General features: G+C 38.4%; 1 protein-coding gene across 3 annotated transcripts in view; it reads right to left on the bottom strand.

The window, feature by feature from the left end:
• The window catches only part of ABLIM2 (actin binding LIM protein family member 2), a 128,969-nt gene that overhangs the window by 46,125 nt on the left and 60,132 nt on the right, over positions 1-22,712 (bottom strand). For all 3 annotated transcript variants that reach the window (XM_041470712.1, XM_041470620.1, XM_041470795.1), the window contains exons 5-8: positions 21,947-22,073; positions 19,777-19,870; positions 4,178-4,265; positions 1,502-1,560 (exon numbers count right to left, since the gene is read on the bottom strand). In XM_041470712.1, coding sequence (XP_041326646.1) covers positions 1,502-1,560; positions 4,178-4,265; positions 19,777-19,870; positions 21,947-22,073 — 368 coding nt within the window. The remainder of the gene's footprint in view (positions 1-1,501; positions 1,561-4,177; positions 4,266-19,776; positions 19,871-21,946; positions 22,074-22,712) is intronic.

Below are 22,712 nucleotides of genomic sequence, written 5' to 3'. Positions count from 1 at the left end.
TGACTCTACTGCCTCTGTTAGTTCATTTTCTGTACTATACATTTTTCTTCTTCCACCTACCTCTTTTCCCTATATGCCTTTTTAGAAACCTTACTTTCCCTTGCTGCTTTGATTTCTCCTGTCTTTTCCAGCGTCCTCCCTTCTGCTTAAAATCTCACTCTCCCATCATCTTTCTTTATGCTGTCACTCTCTTTCACAACTTCTTTTTCCCCTCCACTCCATCTCCAAAGTTTGGAGCATGCTGCCACTTTCTCCTTTTGCCTTTGTCACCTACTTTAATTACATGCTGTTCATATATCTATATATAGGAAGATAACTTAAAAACAACAATCTGCAAGGTCGAACAGTAAATTTCTCAAGCAGTAGATCTCATTCCAGACTTTACAAGTTGTGTTGAAAAGTTCATTTTTACTCTCTTAAAAATGGCATCCTTCCTTCTGGTTTCATTTTTTCAATAATGAACATAAAGATCAGAAAATAGGAAAAACTCCAGGAAAAAGAAAAACTTCTAGGCTTGGGAAAATTATTTGATATTCAGAGCTTGTCATAAACAACACCAAGCAATCACTTCCCAAACACATGGGTACAAAAACTACAGCCAAAATCCTTTAGGGTAAAGCCCAAACATTTTTTTTTTTTTTCAAGCTGTAATTTATTTAAAGTTGGACTTTCTGACACACCAGATTTAACAATCTTTTTATGGATTCTGCCTGCTGTTCTGACTTGTCCCATGCGCCTTCCTCCAAGCCTTGAACCAAAGCAGAGCTTTTTTGAACAAGGATACCAAGGGTACCACTTGGAGCATCAGAGAGCATCAGAAGTGAAAAACCCACACTTGGCCTCTACATTAAATGAGACAGTTGTAATTCATTCCCACCACTTCAGAAGGATCATTAATTCTTCATGTCCTAGGGACAGCTTATTTATCTGCTAATCTTCTGCCAGAATTCCCCCCTTTTCCCCTTGCACACAGAGAGGTGCACAATCATCCAACTTAAGGAAGTACTTAAAGCCAGAGATTAAATTAAATTGTGGATAGCTTGCCAACATTTTAGAAACAAATAATAAAACAGAAACTGCAAGGAAATTTTGTTTTTGGTATAAACAAATAAAGTGAAAGTCCTCTGCTCTTTTAAGTTCAGAGCCACATGAAAAGAGGTCATGAACTGATAACATCATAATCAGACAGAAGTTACAAATTAACTTTTTTTCTGTTCATATTTTCAAATTTTTTACTTATTCAGCTTATATATATATAACTCTTAGGTCAACATTCTCCTTTATCTATAGCTTTAATCACTGATTAAAAGCAGAGTATTTATATTACATGATTACATTTCATTAGCCAACTTGATTCCCATCATTTAAAATTTAAAATTACAGTAGTGAAAATTTTCCAAACCCTTCCATCCATGCTTACTGCTGAAAAAAAAAAAAAATAGAGACTAACAAAGAACATGGCAATAAAACAACACTGGGTAAAAACCACAGGTTTTTTTACCTTGTTTTTTTCTTCAGCCTTTGCAGCCTGTCTACAAACTGGATGCCAAATGGATGTTCCTGCAAAGCAAATTTAAAGTTCTGCTTAACTCAGTTCCACAATAAGAACCTTCAAAAAGTTGAAAATAAGAACCTTATTAAACCCTCTTATAAGGTTTTATAAGACATAGGTTACTGACTAATTCCCCTGCTAGTGCACGATACTTTCAGAGGTCAAGATGACAACCTCTCAATCCCAGTGAGCCTCATCACAGACATTTGAAGACTTCAGAAAGCTACATGTACTCAACATGGCAGATCAACATCAAAATCTGAGTCCTAAGAAGCGTGATGTGGGATCTCTGGAGCTCCACCACTCCAACCTCTTGCTCAGGGAGGTCCCATTACAGCAGGCAGGGCTGTGTCCAGCTGGGCTTTGCCTCTGTTTCATGGTAACTTTTTTCTTTATATATAGTTAGAATTTCCTACACTCCTGTAATACATATTCTTGTAGTAGCCAGGCTTGGCTCATACACAGCAGCACGCCGTGGTGGGATGGATTTGTACATAGCATTGTGCCACCTAATCCTGGCTGAAAATCCAATCTGTCTATCATTTATTCACTGCTTTCATCTTGCACTTCCCACACGTTTGTCTCTTGTAAATCAACTACTAAGGAACTGCATAAACTCAGGGGAATGTCCATTGTGGAGGAAGCAGGAGATACCAAATGAACCAATTCTCTATTGCATATAAGTATTGAAATGAGGATCTTGGCAAGATGTAACTAAACAATGAGTGTGAGACAGAAACTTGAATAGGTTTGCACTAGTCACAAAGGAAATAATTGTTTCAAAAAGTTGAATGTGATGTTTAAAATAGCATTCAGTAGAAGCGGAATGTGCAAAATGATATAAAATAAAATAGTTATTTGCAAGTATTAACAGTAAGAAGAAACCTTTATGTTTATGCCAGCCTGAGCTCAGACACGCCACAGATTAAAGCTCCAGAGGTAAACAACGTGAGTGCACTACAACTTCTGCCTGACTAAACTGGAATCTGAGAACCTTTGCACAATAAATACTTCATGTTTATACTGGGTGGAGAGTATCAAGAAGAGTTATTGGAAATGCTTTGTTTTCACAGCAGTTTGATAGTTTTCTAACTAGTGGATTTTGGAAACAAGATAGAAACAGAGTCTATTTCCCAGAAGACAGATGGAGATCATTAGAATTTATTTCACAAAAACAACCCAGATGAACCCAGACTCTTGCAGTAAGAGTACCTATAAGAACAAGCCAGATAAATTATGTTTACTAAGTTACTGGGTTTTTTTGTTGTTGAACTACTAACATTTTTATAGCACCTTTAAATTTAATGCTAAGTTATCTTCCACTTACAAGTGGATTTGAGCTTGCCTCATTTGTCCCATAAATTGCTTCAAATAATCCCAATGGATTTAAAAAGTATTTAGATTACCTTTTTTTTTTTTTTTTAACTGTCTATAGCCAAGCAAGACCTGTCTGGGAAACATTTTCACACTGAAGAAAAGAAGTCCCTTCACCCAAATCTGCCTGTTGGATGACCACTGAAGATTTCTCCTAAGGAACATGCAACACCTACAGTAACTTTACAGTCGTTTATTAAGAGGATGAAGAACACATCATAAAACCCTGGGCTCCAACATTTTTTATTTAACAGGTTAGGCAGTCCAAAAAACTGATTATAGATCTTTCATGGCATTAACACCAGTTTCTAATGGAAACTGCTCTCCAGTGAAGACAAAGATGGTATGACAGTAAGCTGGGGTAAACATTCCATGCATAAGAAAATACAATAAGATGGATCCAAATTAAGAGAACCTGAGCATACCTTGCTATTATTTGAAAAAATAATCAGAATAAAAACCTAAAAAATATCTACCATTACAACAAATGGAACTTAAAAAGATGATTGACTTGCAAACAAGTTTCAGAAGGTTTGAAATCTAGAAACAAATTTGTACTTTGATGTACTTTTTTAAAGCACTGATCTCATATGGGGTTTTAGCACTGCTAAGATCCTTTTCAAATGGAAAAACTGCAGCATTTTCTGGCTCCTGAGGGAAAATTCATGAGCACAGACAAGTATCACTATGTCCTTTAATGATCTAGTTCTTGTTGCAAACCAAAGTGACAATAAAATTGTCATTTAAAATAAAGTATTCAGCCATAATTAGATCTTACCGAGACCACTGCTGTGTTCTAAATAAAGTCTAACTTTTCCAGCTTAAGGAAAAATTTCAAAGTACACTTCTAGAAAACCATAGACAATTGAGAAGCTGTAAACACAGATCTGGGCAGGCATGTGATTTTAGCATAATACACCAGCCTTGCAGCTCCCACATCCTACTGAGTTTTCTCTTTTCTGTTTTCCTTTGAAAAGATACTGCCAGTCAAAGACATACAAAAGCCTTTATTTTCTGTGGTGTTTTCCCCTGTATTTAACTGTGTAAGCAGACTTCTTTGATCAGTTTAGTAGAGCTAGAAGTTGCTACATATGAAGGATTTCAGCTCATATTTATGTCAAATGACTTTTTTCCCCATTGCATAGTTTATTGCACAAGTCCTTCTGTAACACTGAATTTCTCCTGTGCAAGCCTATGGTGTGGGCAAGAGAGCCAAGTGTGACTGTTTCATTTTTTGTTTGTTTGATTTACCTTGAAGATACATTTCTTCTCCTTCTGCAAACATCTGATTGCACCTGACACATCGTGCGCAGGTTGGATGATAATGCTTTTCTCCTGCCTGTTCAGAAAGAAGGTACAGATGATTAATATTGATCAATTTTGCAGTTTTCTCTCACTCTCTTGAATATGAATAATTTAATTAACTAATGACAATCAGTTCAACAATCTCCTACAACCACAATGCTGATTTGTCATTCTAGACAATTCACGCTTTAAAACGTAATTATGGTCTTGCCTACAAATCAAAAAAAGTTTAAGTGCAAAACTTAAGTCTCTGAATTCACAGGACAGAAACAAATTTATTCAATGAACACATTTTCCCTGTAAAGCAAGTGCAGGGTAGCTTAGGACTTACCTGCACGAGGAATTTAGGAGGTCATAAACTTGAGCACAGATTTGAAACTCGTATGTTTACCATGCACCACAAATCAAAAAAAAGTTTAAGTGCAAAACTTAAGTCTCTGAATTCACAGGACAGAAACAAATTTATTCAATGAACACATTTTCCCTGTAAAGCAAGTGCAGGGTAGCTTAGGACTTACCTGCACGAGGAATTTAGGAGGTCATAAACTTGAGCACAGATTTGAAACTCGTATGTTTACCATGCACCAACTGAATGCATAATCTTAATGCTCATCAAAAACCATTATGTGCAGGGAATGTTTGTAGCTGCTTTGAAAGTGTCTTGCAGGTAACTTGTACTAAAGAGTTCCTTGAGGAATGAGTGTAGCCTGCCTATAGGACAGTAAATCCAGAGCAGGCACTTTTGGGTACTGTGCACCCACACCCTCACACGAACAGGCCAAGAGTTTTGCCATCTGTTCAGAGATTAACCGACATAATTTAATACCACTGTTTCCATTGACCAGAATGAGAACAGGACTGAGCCCTCAATTTGCTCAATACTGCTCAGTAACTTACCAATTTTCATATATTTAAATTCTCGATTACCTGCAACGTTGGCTTGAGCCAGTGACAAGAGCACTCATGGAGTTGTGCTCTGCTGAGTGAACAACATGGGCCAGTCCCTCAAACTGCACTCCCACCCCACCTTTCAGATGGCACTCACAAAACAGAGTTCAAAGCCCCAAAGACAGCTCTTGCACATGCTCCCACTCCTCACTCTTCAAAATCCCTACGGAACTGAAAGCCAGATCTTGGCATCTCCTTTCTCCTCTTTGACCCCACACTCTTCCATGCTAGACAGAATTGCCCATGGTTTAAATGGCTTAAGGTCAATGGCATTTCCACTAGGAACAAAAGCCAGGAGACAAAGTAACTCTACAGCTTAGAGCTAAAATAAACTGGGTTTAATTTAAGATTAAGCTAAGCCTGACTTTAGAGGACATTCTCCTGAAGTTAAAAAATGCAAATATTGGTCCATGTAGAATGTCTCATAACCTGCTCACCAGAAAAACATTGAAAGTGCTACTAGGATTGTGGATGCCTTTAAGAAACTACTGTCAACTGTGTCCCACTGCCTTCAGCATGTAAATAGGCTCTCACAGCACTGCACATCCCCTTCCATCAATCTAGAAATTTAGCCCTGTTACTATGAAGGTGACTTTTCTAACTCTTTCTTATTCACTGAATTTCAAAGCTTTCAGAGGCATTTACATTAAAGAATGTAATCTGTGTGTGGGGGCTATTTTGCCATTCACAGTACCAATAATAGGAATGCAGAAAATCTAGGTTAAAGAATCTCTGGTTTTACTGCATCAGTGTTAACTTGATTCACTCCTGAAAACCTGCTGCAGCATTTCAGATTGGCAATAAAGAGCAACACATCACATCAGAATTGCCATTTTGAAAACAGCTCTGCTCCAGCTCACTCTTTTTATGTTAACATTTGTGCAGATTTCAGAGTGATTTTTGCAATTTTAGACATGGAAGATGGTCACTACTATCTGTGATAACACCTTTAAAGTACCAGACCACAAAGTATCAGTATTGAGCTTAAACTTCTGGTTTAAAATTGCTTGCCCTAGGGCAGGTGTTTAAGCACAGGAGGGTGTTTAATTATCACCAGACAAACTTATGTTTGGCATATCAAATTGAAAAGAAACACAATTTCCCTTGGAAGTGCACAGGCATTGCTAATGGAATGCATAACCTCAATAGCTCAACTGATAGCACAGATGATAAATCCCAGTTCTCTAAGGGAATTAAATTACTTCTTTGCTAAAATAAACTGCCAGGACAGATTCTTAGATAATCTGGGTGCATCACAGAACAAAGTCTATTTAACAGTACAATAAAATATATAATTTTAATTCACTTAGTGAATTCACTTGCATAGTCAGTAACATTAACTAGGTATAGAATGGCACAGAAAAACCTCTTTTATAGCATAGACACAACTGTCACTTGAAAAATTAGGGGAGGAAATTATAGTGATCCTTTTGTTGATCACACCAGGAGAACTCCAATGGATTTTGTATAAGACTCTCTGAATTAAAATGGCACAAACTCAAAAATTTTCACGTAAGTCTAAGTGCTGACTGTGACTTTTGTCACCCCTTTAATTTTTTTTTTATTTTGTCCTTCTTCTAATCAAAGCACAGAAGACAAGACATAGCAGACACTTCAACACTTGAAAGTATTTAAGAAAGACCACATTATATTTCTAAATAAGAGGTGCTAGCTGAACCTGAGGCTAGGCAGTTGATGCAGGAATTAACTAACAGTATTTATTGATATGTATATGCAGTTACCCTGATTAGATATCATAAATTACATTCAAACCTAGGGCCTGAGTTTGAATCATAGAGTCCCTGGGGTAAATGCCAAGGAGGCTTTCACCAGTTCCCCTTTCTCCTGTCCCTTAAATTTCAGGGGCTTGGTCTCATAGACAAACAACTGGTTCCAGCAGAACCCAGCTATTTTATAAGCTTAGGGCAGCAAATATTGTATGGTTTTGGTTTAGTTGTAATAAAGGCCTCATCATTTTTTCTCTTCATGCTTATATTGATGTGAGGTAGTCCAATGCAGCAAACAAATTCCTAACCATATGGTTACTTCTTTGCACAGTTTGAAAGCTTAGTTTGACAGATTGTTGTCTCAGTGTTTAATAAAACACCAACACACTCACAGCACAGAAGAAGCAACATATTCATCTCTGAGAGATCTCTTACGGTTCAAGTGATAGTTTCAAAAAAAACTCCTCAAGATCCTACATTTGCTTCAAGACTGCACCAGGTCATTGTGCTCAGGAATCCAGATGTGAAGATAGTATTATTGTGAAGATCAATTTGAAGACTAATTTTCAGCTGAGATTACCTCAAACATGAATAGCAAAGTGTGTCCTTAATAATAACACAGTACATTACCAATAATTTAATTTTTCTTCAACTGACCATGAACCAGCTTCCCACAATCACCAAGTTGCACTCTTAGTGTGCAATTTAAATGGAGTCAAAACAGCCCGCAACACTGTGAGATAAAGTATTATGAGTTACTTCTTTCCTTTTAGGTATAAGAGACCCCTTTGAATGTGAAGTCTCCTCTGCAGAGAAGGAGACTGAGCAACATGAGGAATGATGTTGATCTGGACTGATCAACATGAGGAATGTTTTAACAGGGCAGCCACAGACCTCCTGCAGTCCTTGCCCTCAGCACAGGGAGCATCTCAGTGTTGAAACCTGTCCCACAGCACACTGTCAGACAAACTCATCTTCCCTTAAAGCAGGACCAGAGAGCTCTGCAATAAATTAGATACAACCACCTTTTCTCATTTCTCATAACTTGAGGACTTGAACTAAGTAAAAAGGAGAATAAAGCGGATGTGACAAATGTGAATCACATGGTTCAAAGCACAGTTTGGAGACAGTAAGGGGTGTTACTTGAAAGTCTTCAGAACAGTATGGTCACCAGGCCTGGAAAACATGCAGCACTAGCAAAAGTAGACTAGTTCATACCAAAAGGAATAACCTTAACTAGTTAAGTTTGAGTTTTAAATTAGCTGTCATCATCCAGGAAAAGTATATTACATTACTGCAGACAGCTCAGCAAAAAACTCTGCTCATTTTCTGGCTATGGCTGCCATAAGTGATGAAGTGGTAGAATATATAAAAGATGATATGCACAATAACTGTAACTCTACCACAATGACATTGCTTGTCTGGTTTCTCATGCTGTTTCTAGAAGTTTGATTGATGTAATTTTTTTACTGCAGTTGATGAACGACAATTGCTTATGGATTGACACACAAGAAATTGAGCAGCCTAAAGCTCAGAGTGTGAGCTGAGTCTTGGAAGGAAGACTCAAGATTTCTGATGTCTGATTGATCACTGAAGACTAAGCACACCCTCATTGTATTACTCAATGAAGAAATTAGTAAAGGGAAAATAGAAAGTACAGAAAATAGTTTAATATACTAGATAAACTTACAAATATCTGATTATTTCCCTGAGAATTAAAAGCTATCAGTAAACTTTTTCCTGTGAAAATGAAAACTAGTAACACAAAAAAAAAAAAAAAATCTATCTTGTTATCAAAATGCATAAGGGTAATTGACATCTTTTATTGCAGGGAGTAAAGAGTTTGTGGAAGTCACAAAAGGTGAGATAGCTGCAATGATTCAATCATATCAAAGCATATTTTCCATTTTGAGTGTATAATACAATATAGTTGCTATAATAGTTTCTCATTACCACTAAGTGTTGTCTATTGAAGTCGATCCAAATCCTGCCAACCTCATACTCTAAAATCCCCACATCAAGTCCTAACTGTACCCTGCTCTGAACAGAAATTATGAAAAACAGCCTACAAAACACTGAGCTGATGGGTATGCCAAGGCATGATGCAGCTGCCTGACCCACAAACAAAGCCCACAGAAGACTGGCATAAAGCATTCTTAGTTAAAAGCTTTTCGCACGGAACAAATTTGTTGGAGAGTTGTGTCATCACCAGACAACCACCTGTCCAAGCAAAGGGAAAGAGAATAAAGCACAAAAACACTGACAGTCAATAAGCCCGGCCATCAGGCAGCTTCTCAACCTGAAATGAAGTATTAAAGATCTTGTAGAAGACGTATGACTTGACTTCTGTTGCTTTTTAAGTGGAGAGAAGTTACTGTTTTTGTGGGATTGGAAGGGGAAAAATACTTAGGCAATGTAGGGATGGGTGAAAGTGTAAAATTTAGATTAGACAATAAATCCTTCTCTTTTGTATATTTTGTCTCCATTTCCTGACTAATGTCCATTCACATGGACATTCCCATTTGTTCATTAAAGAACACTGATATTCCTTCAGGTAAACTTCATAGTACAGGCAACAGAAATAGAATTCAGTTATTCAGTTTAAATCCAGGAAGTGTGCAAGTGATCACAGAATTACAGAATAATTCATCTAATCCAACCTCCTGCTCCAAGCAAGGTTGATACTCAATTCAGATCAGTCTGCCCGGGAATTTTTTCAGTTGAATATTGAAAACCTTCATGGATGGACACTGCACAACCTCTGAGAATATTGCTCTAATGGACAGTAGTTATTCTTAGTTATTCATAGTGATTTTTTTTTTCCTTTTTACCCAGTCAGAACCTCCCTGCTTTAAGTTTATGACAGTTGTCTCCTGCCCTCCCACCATGTGCCTCAGTAAGGTGCTTGTCCCCACATATTCAAGGGCCTCCTCATAGGTATGGGAACACCACAGTTAGGTCCCATGAAAGCCATCACTTTCCTAGGCTGAACAAGTTCAGCTCCCTGAGCATCTCCTCAGGATACATGCTCCAACCTCTCAACTATCATGGTTGTCCTCCACCAAAATCACATTGCTAGCTCTTGCACTCTGTGGAAGACTTCCTTAAAATCTGCTGGCTCTGTTCTGCTCTCATTATCTATCACTTCAAACTTGCTTAATTATCTATCATTTTAAACTCAACATTGAGGAGCATATACTTTCATTGGGAATATTTTTTTTCAGAGTATATAAATAAAAAAGGTGGAAAATCACTGAACACCTTTAATGGATATTTAATTCATCCTGTTTACACTTCTTCATTCATTCCACAAATGATTGTTTTTATTAAGATATTAGGCCATTATGTGAATGAATTGTGCTTTTTCTTAGGTGCCAGGAATGTACAGGAAGCTGATAATGAACCACAGGTATAAAAAGGAACTCCACATATTTATCTTCATGAAATTTAATAACGTTTTTGAATGAGATACAGCATTTTGTCATTAAATCAGTCACTGTATTGATTTACAAAGGCAAATTCCCAATTTCTCTAAGTAAATGCAGTTCCCTAACTTTGGCTGAGATAAGGTTTTAATTCCTGCTACCAGAACTACATTAGATATCTAATAACTCTCTGACCTAACAGCAGAGAGAACTGGCTTAGAAAACAGAGCAAACAGAACTGGCTTAGAAAATGTTCCTATCAAGTTATTCCACCAATTAGGCAAACCCAATCAGGAGTTGTTCTTGCTTATTCCCACATTTTAATACAACCCTCCTGCTTCTGGCTAGCACTTCAACCCACATTGCACAGGGTGCATTTAATCCAAAAGGTTGTGTAAAATCTATGGCTCAGATGGTTGTCCTTTCTCTCAGGAGTACCATGAAGAAGGTGCACAGCACTGCACCAGCAAGTGTTATCAATGGATGCACACACTGATAACTCTGCCACTGCATCCACATTGCGGCATATTACAAGGACTATCCTGGCTTCCATAAACTGAATTCTAAGGGGTATATTCAAATTAGAGTGATGCTATTCAGAGGAGACCCTTTGTGCTTGGAATATAACACCCTGCTCAGTTAACAGTTTTAAGTGGAATCACATAAAATCTCCACTCACATTTCCAGCAGAGCCAGAGTTTTGCATATGCAACAGAAGGACTCGAAGAATTACTCAGTAATAGTTGTACACAGTAATGGTGAAGTTAGTAAACAGCTGTCATATCATCTACTGGGTTTGAAGGGACAGGCAACATTGTCAAGGCAGAGGTATTTGGCAAAATATCTATTATTTATGTCATACAACAGTGTTGAGGAGAAAAAAAGTGTGAGAGCCAGAAGTTAAAGACAGAATTCTGTGGAGAAAAACTCTCACTAATTCTCTTAGTCACAGTGGACCTGACTCACCACTGACTCACTTCAACAGCGTGCCAGGACAAATGAACCGTTTTCATCAGGATTTACACCACTGTAAATGCAGTGAAATGTTTTGTATCAATCATTCCCCTCATCTTCTCCATACTGGATTCATTTGTTATCCTACTGGATGCCAAGAAACAGTCACATGAAATGTTCACTACACACACCTGCAGCATTACCTACAGCTTTAGCAATCTCACATGTACAGTTATTTCATGTTGTCTTGGTTCTGGCTCATCCTGCTGTGCTTTGCAGAGCCTTGAGAATTCCCACCCACATTTGAATCATTTTAATTGCTTCCCACACACTTTTTATTCTTCCAGGTATAAGGTGCAAATCAAATGTACCAACAGGAACATCTATCTCAGAATGGTAACAACTTACTATAAAACTGGACTCGCAGAAGAAGTTTCTAATGGTTGTGGGAGAAAATAAAATAAAAGTAATTAAAAAACCATAAAGGGGATAATTGAGAAAAAATAAATAATAGAAGAAAAACTAGCACTATTACAACTGCAATATCATTCTGTGACATCTCCAAACAAGTTCTGGCTCAGGACCAAATTCAGCCCTGCCAAAATCAGATAAAATCTGGAAAAGGACAACAGTGCATTTTTTTCTAGAGAATTTGGTAAATCTTCTTGTAAATCAAAATGGTCTGTCATACCTAAAACCACTGATTTTGCACTCAGTTGTTTCTTCTATGGAGTGAGTGATCTGCCTCTTTTGTCTTTTTCTTCTCAGCTTTGCAATTTTTATTGCCACCCACTGAGACTGGAAGAGGCTTCTGTTTTCCATCTGCTCAACAAATCTTTATTTCTTTTCCTTTCCCACTCCTTAAAACCCACCTAGGGGCCAAGACAAGCCGCAGCTGGCTCTCACTTATGCCAGCTCTTGATAGGAGAGAGGGAGTGAAGAAGGAGAAAGATGACTTGCAGTCATATTCCCCTTAATTTTCAACTTTGCAGCTGTGTATTCAGCACACCCATTTCAGATGGGAAGAATGAAGCTCAACCAACACTGAACAGCCCTGGAGAAACAACCCAAGTTATCAGAGGAAGCCAGCACAACTCTTTTCCAGCTGAATGTGGTGAACTGGGCTGTAAATATCTAAGAACAGAAGCTGTGTCTTAGTCTGTGCCTGAGTGAGGACTGCTATTGTGGATCACTAGATTTACCTGGGAGTGGAAATGCTGCTGTCACATGCAGAACTAACATTAATAATCCTTCCTGAAAGTAGGCAGTTTCTACTTTCAGACCTAATCGATATATTTCCAGTTCAATGTACCATTCAGAAGTTCTTACTTTGGGGAGGGGAAAAAGAAATTTGAAAAAGCACAAAAAATGGTGAAGTTTAATAGGATGAAAAAATCTTAAAGCTACAAGAAATGAGTCACAGGCTGCTCTCCTGCTATTAGCTGACACTGAACTGTTTTCACATGGGCCAGAGCATCCTGGAGATACTTTATCAACAAAGGCAGCTGTCACTGAGTACCCTCATTGCTGCACCACTGCCATGGCTACAGGACAGAGCTGCAGGCAGGGCTTGTGCTGCTGACTGGGGCAAGGGAGCTCCGGGGCTCTGCAGAGCTGTGCAACAGCAGCGTTCCCCTGATGTGGGTCTGAGGACCACAGGAATGAAAGAATACACAAAATAATTGGATGAGGGACTGAAGACACCCGTGAGGTGCAAGGTTTCACAGTGTAAGAACACCCAAATGGCAAAGTGGGATGTTAATGCATCACCACAGCAACACATGGCTCAGGGAGGCAGTGGGGCTGCAGACTGTGCTGCTGGGGTCTGAGGCTCAGCAGGTATCAGGGTCACTGCTGGAATCCCTCCTTTGATCCTTTCAGTCAATTCAGATAATTTAAGATAGTTAACTGGTACTACATTTTTGTGAGGAAAGGCAATGGGCACCACAAGTCTGCCAGGCTCAAAAATCAAACTGTGCACTGAAACCAACACGTACAAACCCACACAAGCACAAAGGCACTACTGAGGACTTTCCCCACACGTGTGGGAGGAATTCTCAACAGAAAAGCAAATAAGCAGCTGAGAAAAGAATTAAAAACCCTCACAAAACCAGGAACAGTCATTCTTTCTTCTGTATCAATCAGCTTCCCTCAAATCCTAAACTTTTTTATGTTTTCCAGAAATAGTTTGCAGAACCACTTCCTTTGGTAAAAATATGAGTCTTAAGCTATCATCAAATGGCACTCAGTGATCTTCAATAAACCTAACAAATTATGTACAGGGTAAAAGTTATGCAAGAGTTTGGTTTAATGTATAGTTTTCTCCTGACACATTAACAATTTGTGAGTTTTTAGCAGTTCAGACAGTAAAGACAGATAGGCGTAGCTGTGTATTTCTGGAGAGAAGAGGTGGCTAAAAAGGGAAAGGCTGAAAGTGGGAGAAAGATGAGGCAAATTCATCTAGACCAATATAACTGGGCTACAGAAAAAGCTAAAAGATAAGGAAAAAAACCATTTGCATTGCTATTTATCTGCTTGCTGATAGTATTTTTAACGATGCCTGTTTTAAAGCAGAAAGTCTAGATCAACTGTCAACGCTTACGCAGCCAAATTCAGATAAATGCACTGATGATTAACCTGCCTTTGCAAGCCAGCAGCCCCAGATAAATGCAAGTGGCATCAAACCAGAGACCATTCCCAAGCTGCAGAATGCCTTGCATCTCAGCAAACATTATGCACTGAAAGGGCTAGTTAACGTTTCCTACCTTAGATGGTCTCCTTTTGCAAAAGCTAATGCTGATTTATTTAGATTTGTCTTTCCAACTGTTTTCTTTCTTCTCCGTTGAAGGGAGAGAAGCGCAGAGAGCAGTTCCTAACGGAGGTAGCACTGACACTTGGATCCTTCTGCTGCTCTGACAGCCCTCCCGAGGCTGCCCATGCACAGGGAACCCTTCGCTCCTACGACAGAGCTGCCTTTATTGCATGTTTCACTATAATGCCTATATAATAAGCTGCTCAAGCACCTTTCACACATCACTAGGTCCTGTTGTTAATGAAACAGCAGGGCAACAGACATTGCAGAATGAACCATTCTTCCACACTGCAGGCAGAAATTTGTACTCCCTGCTGTAGAGAATTAGTATCGTCTCTGCTATACTGAGACTCTTGCAAAGGGAAAGGCAATTGATTTACAAAGTAGGTATGGCTGCAAACAAAATCAGCTCAACCCTAGGGCAAGGCAAAAAACTAACTATGAAAAATAAGATTCATGTCTTAATTACTAAGTCACTGTGACTTTGTCATAAGTGACATTTAATTGACATATAAATTATTGACATTTCTAGTCTCATTCCTGCCTAGTGCCCACTGCATTTGTTCCCTTATTTCAAAATAACATATGGTTATGATTAATAGATTTTAAGAACATATATTGATTATGTTTTTCTAGACATTTACACATACATGTAAACAAGTAAAGTGCTAACTCTTTCTTCCCCCACATAAACCGAGTGCCACGCTGCTGTGTTAGGATGTCAGATACTAAACATAAAGACGGTTCCAACTGCTGTGATTTTCAACAGCACTTCTAAGCCACATTTACACCAGAGTCTTGTAGCTGTGAATCATGGCACAGTTGTAGATAAAATTGAGTGCTGAAAATACCCCTGAGGGGTTTTTGGGCACTGATGGGATGCAGTTGCCTATCCATGCAAATGTGAGCCCCTCACAGCCTTTATTGTGTCTGCCATTAAAATGTCCCCAGAAGGTTATCTTTGGATATGGAGGCTTCCTCTAACAATGGAGGAAACCACCAGCTGAAAAAGCAGATGAAGAGAACCCCTCCCCTCAAAGTAATGTCTCGATATCTCGCTATGGGCTGTCAGTGTTAGAGAACTCACAGAAGAAATTGGCACCAGTGTGGGATATCAGGAAAGCACTTTCTTTAGAAATGGTAGAAGGGTTACTGTCACTGCACAAGACAGTGCTGAGGCATTGTGTGGAGTACAGTGCTCATCCACGCTCAGAGAAGGTGGCTCCAGTCAGGAACCCACAGTGAGAAGGTCCAGCATCACCAGAAAAGCCTGGAGCTGACTTTACCAGCAGAGCAGAATTGGGTTCACTCAGTTTTGTAAAATAAAAGTAGAGAGGAACTAATACTACTCTCTATAAATTCTCCTTATAGTTCATCAATTGGAGAGGAAAACAAAAAAAAAGCTAAAAATCAATTTTATCCAAAGCATTTTTAACTCTTTCAATGTGGACCACTTTAAAATAGGGAGATGCTAGAATTGAGATGATGTTTCTAAGTATCAGATGTTAAGGAAACCCAGACATGCCTGCCAGGAGAGGACAAGGAGGAGTCACTGGCTGTCACACAGCTCTGTCATGAACCTCAACAGCTTTCCAAACCTTTTACACAACCTGTTATGTGGGAAGGACCGAGAGACAGGCTACACATCTCTGCCTCCCCCAGCACAATGCAGTTAAAAGACTGATTAAAAATGAGGAAACAAATAGAAAGCATTTTCTTGAATGAAAGGGTTTTAAAGGAGGCTCTGTATTATCATAAGATATACAGTAATATTTTTTAAAAAGACAATTACATTTTTTAAGGATATGCTCATTAGCACAAGTTAAAATTTCAACTAATAAATTACTGCTTGTAACAGAAAAAAAGAGAAAAATATTTTTAGTGCTAAGTGCAGAGGAATAGATTGCAACATGACAGAAGGGAAATGACTGGTCATAAAAATCCATGGCTTGTTATTTTAAATGTGTGTTACTGCATGATGCTAACTATTGCAGGATTGGCAGCAGAGATACAGCATAAGCACTGAAGTCAGCCCTTTCTCTCCCTAGAGGTTTTCAGTCACAGTGCATTTTAAGTCAAACTACAAAAGTAAATTCCAGCAACTTCCTGCTCCTCACTAAAGTTGGCAGGTTTATCAATATATATGGTCAGGGATAAAAGAACACAGCTTCTAGGAGAGGATTGATTTGCATTTAAGTGTTCCGTATGCATCGCAAACAAAGCAAATCTTGCCCATAAATGCACTGGTGGGTAGGGTTAAAAAAAACAAAAACCAGCAAAATAATTGCTTTTAAAAGTAATAAAATTTATCATCTCCATAAATGAACTGTTCAATCCTTTTTATAGCTTTTCCAGCACAAGTTCCCTGGGAGAGTGGGTGCAAGCCAAGGTGGACTGGAGGGGAAGAAAGAAACTAGAAAGGAATTATAAACAAAGCTATCCTGTGTCTAAGCCCATTTACTACATCGAATGAATCTGGCCCTCAGAAAATGGGCTGAGAGAAGAATTTAGGTAACTAAATCATCTTTGTATTTGGCTGACAACCTACAAAAACAGCCATATTTTATAACTTATCAGTAACTCACTTGCTGACACTCCCTTCCTTTCTGCTGAATAAACACTTAAAATGAACAAGTGTTGGAAAGGGAGACAATATTATAAAATCTGGTCACAGAATAACGTTGGAAACAGCTGTCCTCCTGACATTATCACAGAAATCAGAGATGGAAAAAATCCTATTAGGTCATATAGTCCCTCCCTTTGTCATTGCAGGACTGTTCCCTAACATAGATTTTCCAGTGCCTTGTCCAATCTTGTTACAAGACTTTCAAAGTGATCGTTTCCAGCAGCTCCCTTGGGAGAGCATTCCCCTGCCTAATAAGTATTGCTGTCAAGACTTCCCCCCAATTTAAGAGCAATTTGCCCTATTATTTCTGTGTTTCTCCAGATAATATTCAAGATGGTAAAAAGAAATACTGATGTTTTGAAAAATGTGTCAATATTCCAGACAACTCCACTCACTAATAATACATCCTGCAACAAAGAACAGGCATTGCTATCTTGTATTTTCTCTGTCCTCCTGACCAGGAGATACACAAACATATCAATTAGCCTGCTAGTGACAAACAGACATGGAGTTTGATACCAAAAGCAGAGAGAGAGAGAAAAGATCAGCCCAGTTCCAAGCCTTTAGAACAAGTCCATCTGCTGCACACAAACAACAAATGCCTTAACCACGTTAGCCACGGACACGCTCTCTGCGTCCTTTCAAATCTCTTCGCTCAGACCATGACTTTTTGTTTGGCTTCCTACTGAAATAAGTGTGTGCACTGCCTCCTCATCCAGCTGCTCCACACTGAAACTCAATGGCTGTTTTAAGTGATCCCTTACAGAGCTCCAAAGACTCATGGAAATGCAGGCTGATCACCATGGGAGAAGGCTCACAGTGTGAGTCACCGCTCGTGAACAGGCAGCGGGCATGTACAGAAAGCTCTTGAGATGGGTCATGGAAAAACAGAGGGGATGGGAGCAGATATCTTGGGAGATGTCATGAGGAATAGGACCCACTGTGACAGCAGAATGCTTGGACATGTGACATGCACCCATGTTCAAGCTTCATTAGCTTTGTCGCACACAAACCAACAAATTTCTTTCTACAGAAGAAAATTTCTTTTTCTATAGAAAAAAAATTACAGATCATAAAATTTCCAGGTTGTTCCAACAAGTGTCCAGACATTAAATGTCATTGTATTGCCATTTCCTGCTCCATTCTAACCTCAACCTCTGTTTCCTGTTTCACAGTGATAATATCTGTGCTTTTACAGATGCTGAAAGTCCTTTTTCCTCGTCTATTTTTTTAAAGGTTTTGGTATCTTCCATCTGTATTTCTTTCACAGTTAAATGCCACAGATCAATGAATGTAGCTCCCAGCCTGAACCAGTACCAAAGCAAGATGAGGATCAATGGTACAGAGCTGTCCTTAGAGCAGCTCCGGGGAATGGAGAGGAGAGGGACACACACACTGACCAAAACCATCATATGTAATCTGTCATGATAAAATTCCTACAACAGCTTGCAAAAATTAGCTTTTCTCAAGTTTGTTACTGGCCCATCTACCATAAAAACAAGGAACCGTCTTCCTATTCAGTACACTCTCACCAAGCAGTCAGAAGAATCACCTACAGTCACATGTGCTCCCAGGTCCCACAAATCACACCTAGTACTGTTACTATGCACATCTTTAAGGCTTTCTTTTTTCTTTTTATTACCCATAGAGACAGTAAGGACCCAGTTCTTAATCACATCACACCACATGCTATTGTTTAACCATACTGCAGGTAAAATATTACCACATAAAACGAGCATTCTTGTACATATTTCAAGGCAAGAACCAGGACAGAAGAACACAATATTGTGAAGCCAAGAGTCAGTACAGAAACTGGAGCTTCTGTTCTTCTCCTGTCTCAGTATTAATCACTCCTTGTAAACTGCTCTGAGTAAGTGCACTCCAAATTTGCCACAGCTTTAACTCTTCTCTCTGCATCCACCTCTCTTAATTACCTTCACTTTCAAATCTCACCCCCTTTTGCCCCCTTTCATTCAGTGTCAATGCTTGACGCCTCTGAAAACAGTTATATATAACAGCTTCCACTGGTCATCTTCTACATTTTTGAAGGCTTTAAGACATTTTCTTTTGTTTTGCCTCTTCCAGTTGAGACAATTGTGTACAAAAAAAGTGAGAAAACTGTCTTTATACTCTTTCAAATTCCCTTTTAGAAATCTCCTTTCAGAGAGGTCTGTAAAAACATTTGTTAATGGAAAAGTCTCTCGTGCCTATGCTAACACCTTATCATCCCATCCAATACAGATTCCATCTTGTATGGATGCTTGACCATCAGTTCCTAACAAGTTGTAATTGTCCACCTCTTGGACAGGTAAGTCTTTCTGTGACTCCAAGCAGATCTTTCTCTGGTGGAAGCCCTTTGGGATTTCTCCAGGCTTTCTCAGCTGAAGAGAAAAGAGTGAACTGAGCAACTCTTCCTAACTCCAGTACTGCTTGGACTTCACAGGGAAAAGCAGAGAGAAAAAGCAGATAATCAATGACACTGACAGGGTGTCAATACACTTAGATCCAAGGATAAATTTTATTCTGATCAAAGGAATATATTCATTTTGTGACACTGGGTCAGTTATATGGAAATTTTTGCATAATGCATAAACATACCCCTACACTAAACAACTTCCTGCTTCTTAGAACAACAAGTGCAAAAAAATCTCCCACACAGTTAATTTCTGGTTGCAAAAACACAGTTCAAATAATTAATTTTACTTTTCAACAGCTTCATTCCAACTTTGGGGTACACAAAAGAGAATCAAAAAAAGCAGAAATTTCAAATGAGTTTAATGCAAGTTTTAAAACAAGCCTGGTAACACATTCATTTATTACTTCTGCTGCCTGAACATTCCCTAGTACCATAAATATCCATTTAGGGAGTTTGTGTATTACCAAATCATTAACAGAAGAAACAAAAAACCTGATTGCAGAAAAAGTTCCCGGTATTCAATAAAAGTAACATGAAGCTGTTGCATTAACACTCATTTGTGAGCACAGGACTAAGCCCAAAAGAGCCAGTCTTTTTGTACACTTTGAGATGTGCTTGAATGAGAGGTTCTCCTTACCTCGAGCACTCTTCCTGTGATGTACTTTTCACAGTTGTCACACCTGATCCCAAACTTGGCGTGGTAGTCTGTTTCGCAGTACGGAACCCCATCCCTAGGGAAGAGAACAGGCTGTACAGATGCTGCTTGATGTAAGCTTACAGTTCCCTGGGAGATGATGCATCTAAAATTTGTCAATGTTTCAACACTTCATAGGCTATTTCTGAGCTTTCCTGCCTCCCTCATAGTCATTACTATTGTAAAAAGCTGAACAGTAATGAACAACTATTTTTGACCACTTTTCTCCTTTGTTGCTAAACTCAGCCATCAGCCTTGTAATAACACTCAGTCTCTGAGACCCTCACACCACCTGTTTAATCATGTTACCCATAAACTTCTTTCACGTGTTTCCCCCCTCTGGAAAGATAGCAATTTCTACACATTACTCTTCCCCTCTTATCATCTAATTCATCCAATTGATGTATCATCTGATATATGTATAACCTAATCCTCTAGCTGAGACTGCAGAGAGCAATTCCTCAAATATCTTGTTTGTAAACCAAGTTTTGGTAAACATTTAAATCTACTGGGACTCTTGACTGGACTAGCTTAAAAACAGTCATGGATCAAGCAACCTGGGAACTGCCCCACAGAAGCCAGCAATGACTCCAAGAATTCAGCCTGAGCAGCAGTCTGCTCATGCATGATGTAAGCAGCTATTTCACCACCACCAGTGAGTTAAGATACAATTTAGAGATATGAAGAAATAAAACTGGAGTCTCAGCTTTTATTTTAAAGCGTTAAGACCAGAACAATTGGACTACTGCCCTGACAAGAACCTGTTAATTTTACATTTTACAATTTTACTAAATTGCACATGTAGATCATTAAACTCATGAATGGAAACAAATTGCTGTAAGAAGAAACTGGATACACTTCTCATGCTTCAAAGTTCAAGTTAAACATAGTTAAATATGTTTTGTTTGTTATACTAAAACAGCCCATGATCAGACAGATTTATCAGTAGAGGTATAATTTTATCAGACATTTCCTTGGAGAAACATAGAAATTAATTTTATAGCCTGGAAGTTGGATTTCTTAGAGGCTAACCTAGAAGTTAGCACAATAATTAATTGAATTAAATAAATACAGGATGTTTCCTCTCTTGAGTTATTTTGTTTGGCATTTAGCCTTTTAAAAAAGATGATTTTGCAGTAATTATATCTTTACAATTTATGGGGGGGTTATATTCAATAACAAGCAAAAAAAGCACTGTACTAAAATACAGCAGACTAGCCCAATATTGAGACAATGCAAAACCTTACTTAAGAACACCCTTTTAATAAATATTGTTCCCCAGTGCAAGCTGTGAAATTAAATGTTGTATTAATCGAAATCCAAAGAATTGTTGGAAGTCAGTGGGACACAGGCTCTGAAATTCCATCATCTCTGGGCACTGGTGACTGAGTTACTTTGCAGTATAAGAAAATTTCAACATAACACACTTCTCTGAAGCAGAAATTAATCTCAGGTGCCTTGGCCAGTGAAAGGCCTGCATGTCACCGGCCTGATCCAAATGTTGACATGGGACGTGGTGTGTGTGTGTGCTTTGTGCTGTTTCTCAGTGCTGTCATCACATTCAGCCCAAAGCTGACAGCACGAGGGTCTGGAGCTGCACAAAAGCATGGCATGTACATCCCTAATGAACTTCTGGCTAACATTCTTCTTATGTAATGCACAAAGAAAGAACAGTACCGGTTTGTTTACATTACAGCATCACAGAGAGCAAAAGCATAGGTAACTAAGGGCAAACATTTGGGTCTTGGAAACATATTCCACCTGCTGCCTCTCTGTAGCACAGCTGCTTTGTCAAGTCCCATTCCAGGTAAATGGAAAAATGTTACTTCTACTTTTCTCCATTTCATTTTTAAAAATACAATTTAGGTAGTAATTTAGCCAATAATCTCTAATATATCATATATATCTGAATATATATATAAAATAAAATAAAGGTAATGCAATATGCATTTCTATATTGCATTACTTCATTATATTATAACAATATATATATATTATATTTCTATATTATGCATTACCTTTATAACTTTACAATGCAAATAAATGCAATGATAAATTAATTATTTGGTATTAAAAGAATGCTTAAAAGAGGTGAAAATACTCCTCTACTTACTTGCTGATATACTCTGCATTCAGTAGCTTGCCACATGTATTGCACTTGAAACAGCCCAAATGCCAGTGTTTGTCCAAGGCGACCAAGGACTGACCATTTTTTATTTCTGAACCACAGCCCCCACAATCTGCAAGAGAAAATCCCAAATGAGTGAATCACATTCTTTAGGTGGTGATGCAGCAGTTGGCTACAGCAGCACAAGGATCCATCAGTGTCCCAGTACCAGCTCACGAGGGCTCCACTGCTCACTGATGGATGCCAAGTGTTGCTGCCCTTGGAAAGCCCTGAAATTGCTACAAGACATGCATCATTCAAAGAAAAAAGCTGATGACTTCTATTTCCTAGTGACTTCGGCTTTATTTTAATTCATTTATACTGCGTTTAAAAAAAATGAAGTTTTGCTGATCGATTTTTCAAGCATCGCAAATCAGCCTGGTAAAAGAAATAAAAAAGGCAAAGAGTAAAACAAATAACTGATTCTTCATATTAGCCTTTACCTTTGGATCTGCAAGCTCTACTTATTTCAAAATTCTTTTTGCAACTATGAAAAAATCCAAGCTAAAATTCTGGTATGAAATGTCCTGTAACCAGTAAAAACACCAATACTTAAGAGGCATTAGTTGACATTTCAATATGTGGAAGTGGTGGCTGTCTATATAAATATTCTCCATAAAAATTCACTTATATAAAGTTTCAAGAGGTGCTAACAAAAAATACATGTAAAACATGCAATAACTGGTAACAGAGGTTAGTCTAGTTGGTTAAG

This window comes from Pyrgilauda ruficollis, unplaced genomic scaffold (assembly GCF_017590135.1).
Source record: "Pyrgilauda ruficollis isolate IOZ18807 unplaced genomic scaffold, ASM1759013v1 scaffold1, whole genome shotgun sequence".
NCBI lineage: Eukaryota > Metazoa > Chordata > Aves > Passeriformes > Passeridae > Pyrgilauda > Pyrgilauda ruficollis.
Note: the sequence above shows the minus strand (reverse complement) of the source record. Positions and strands in the feature narration are given on the sequence as shown.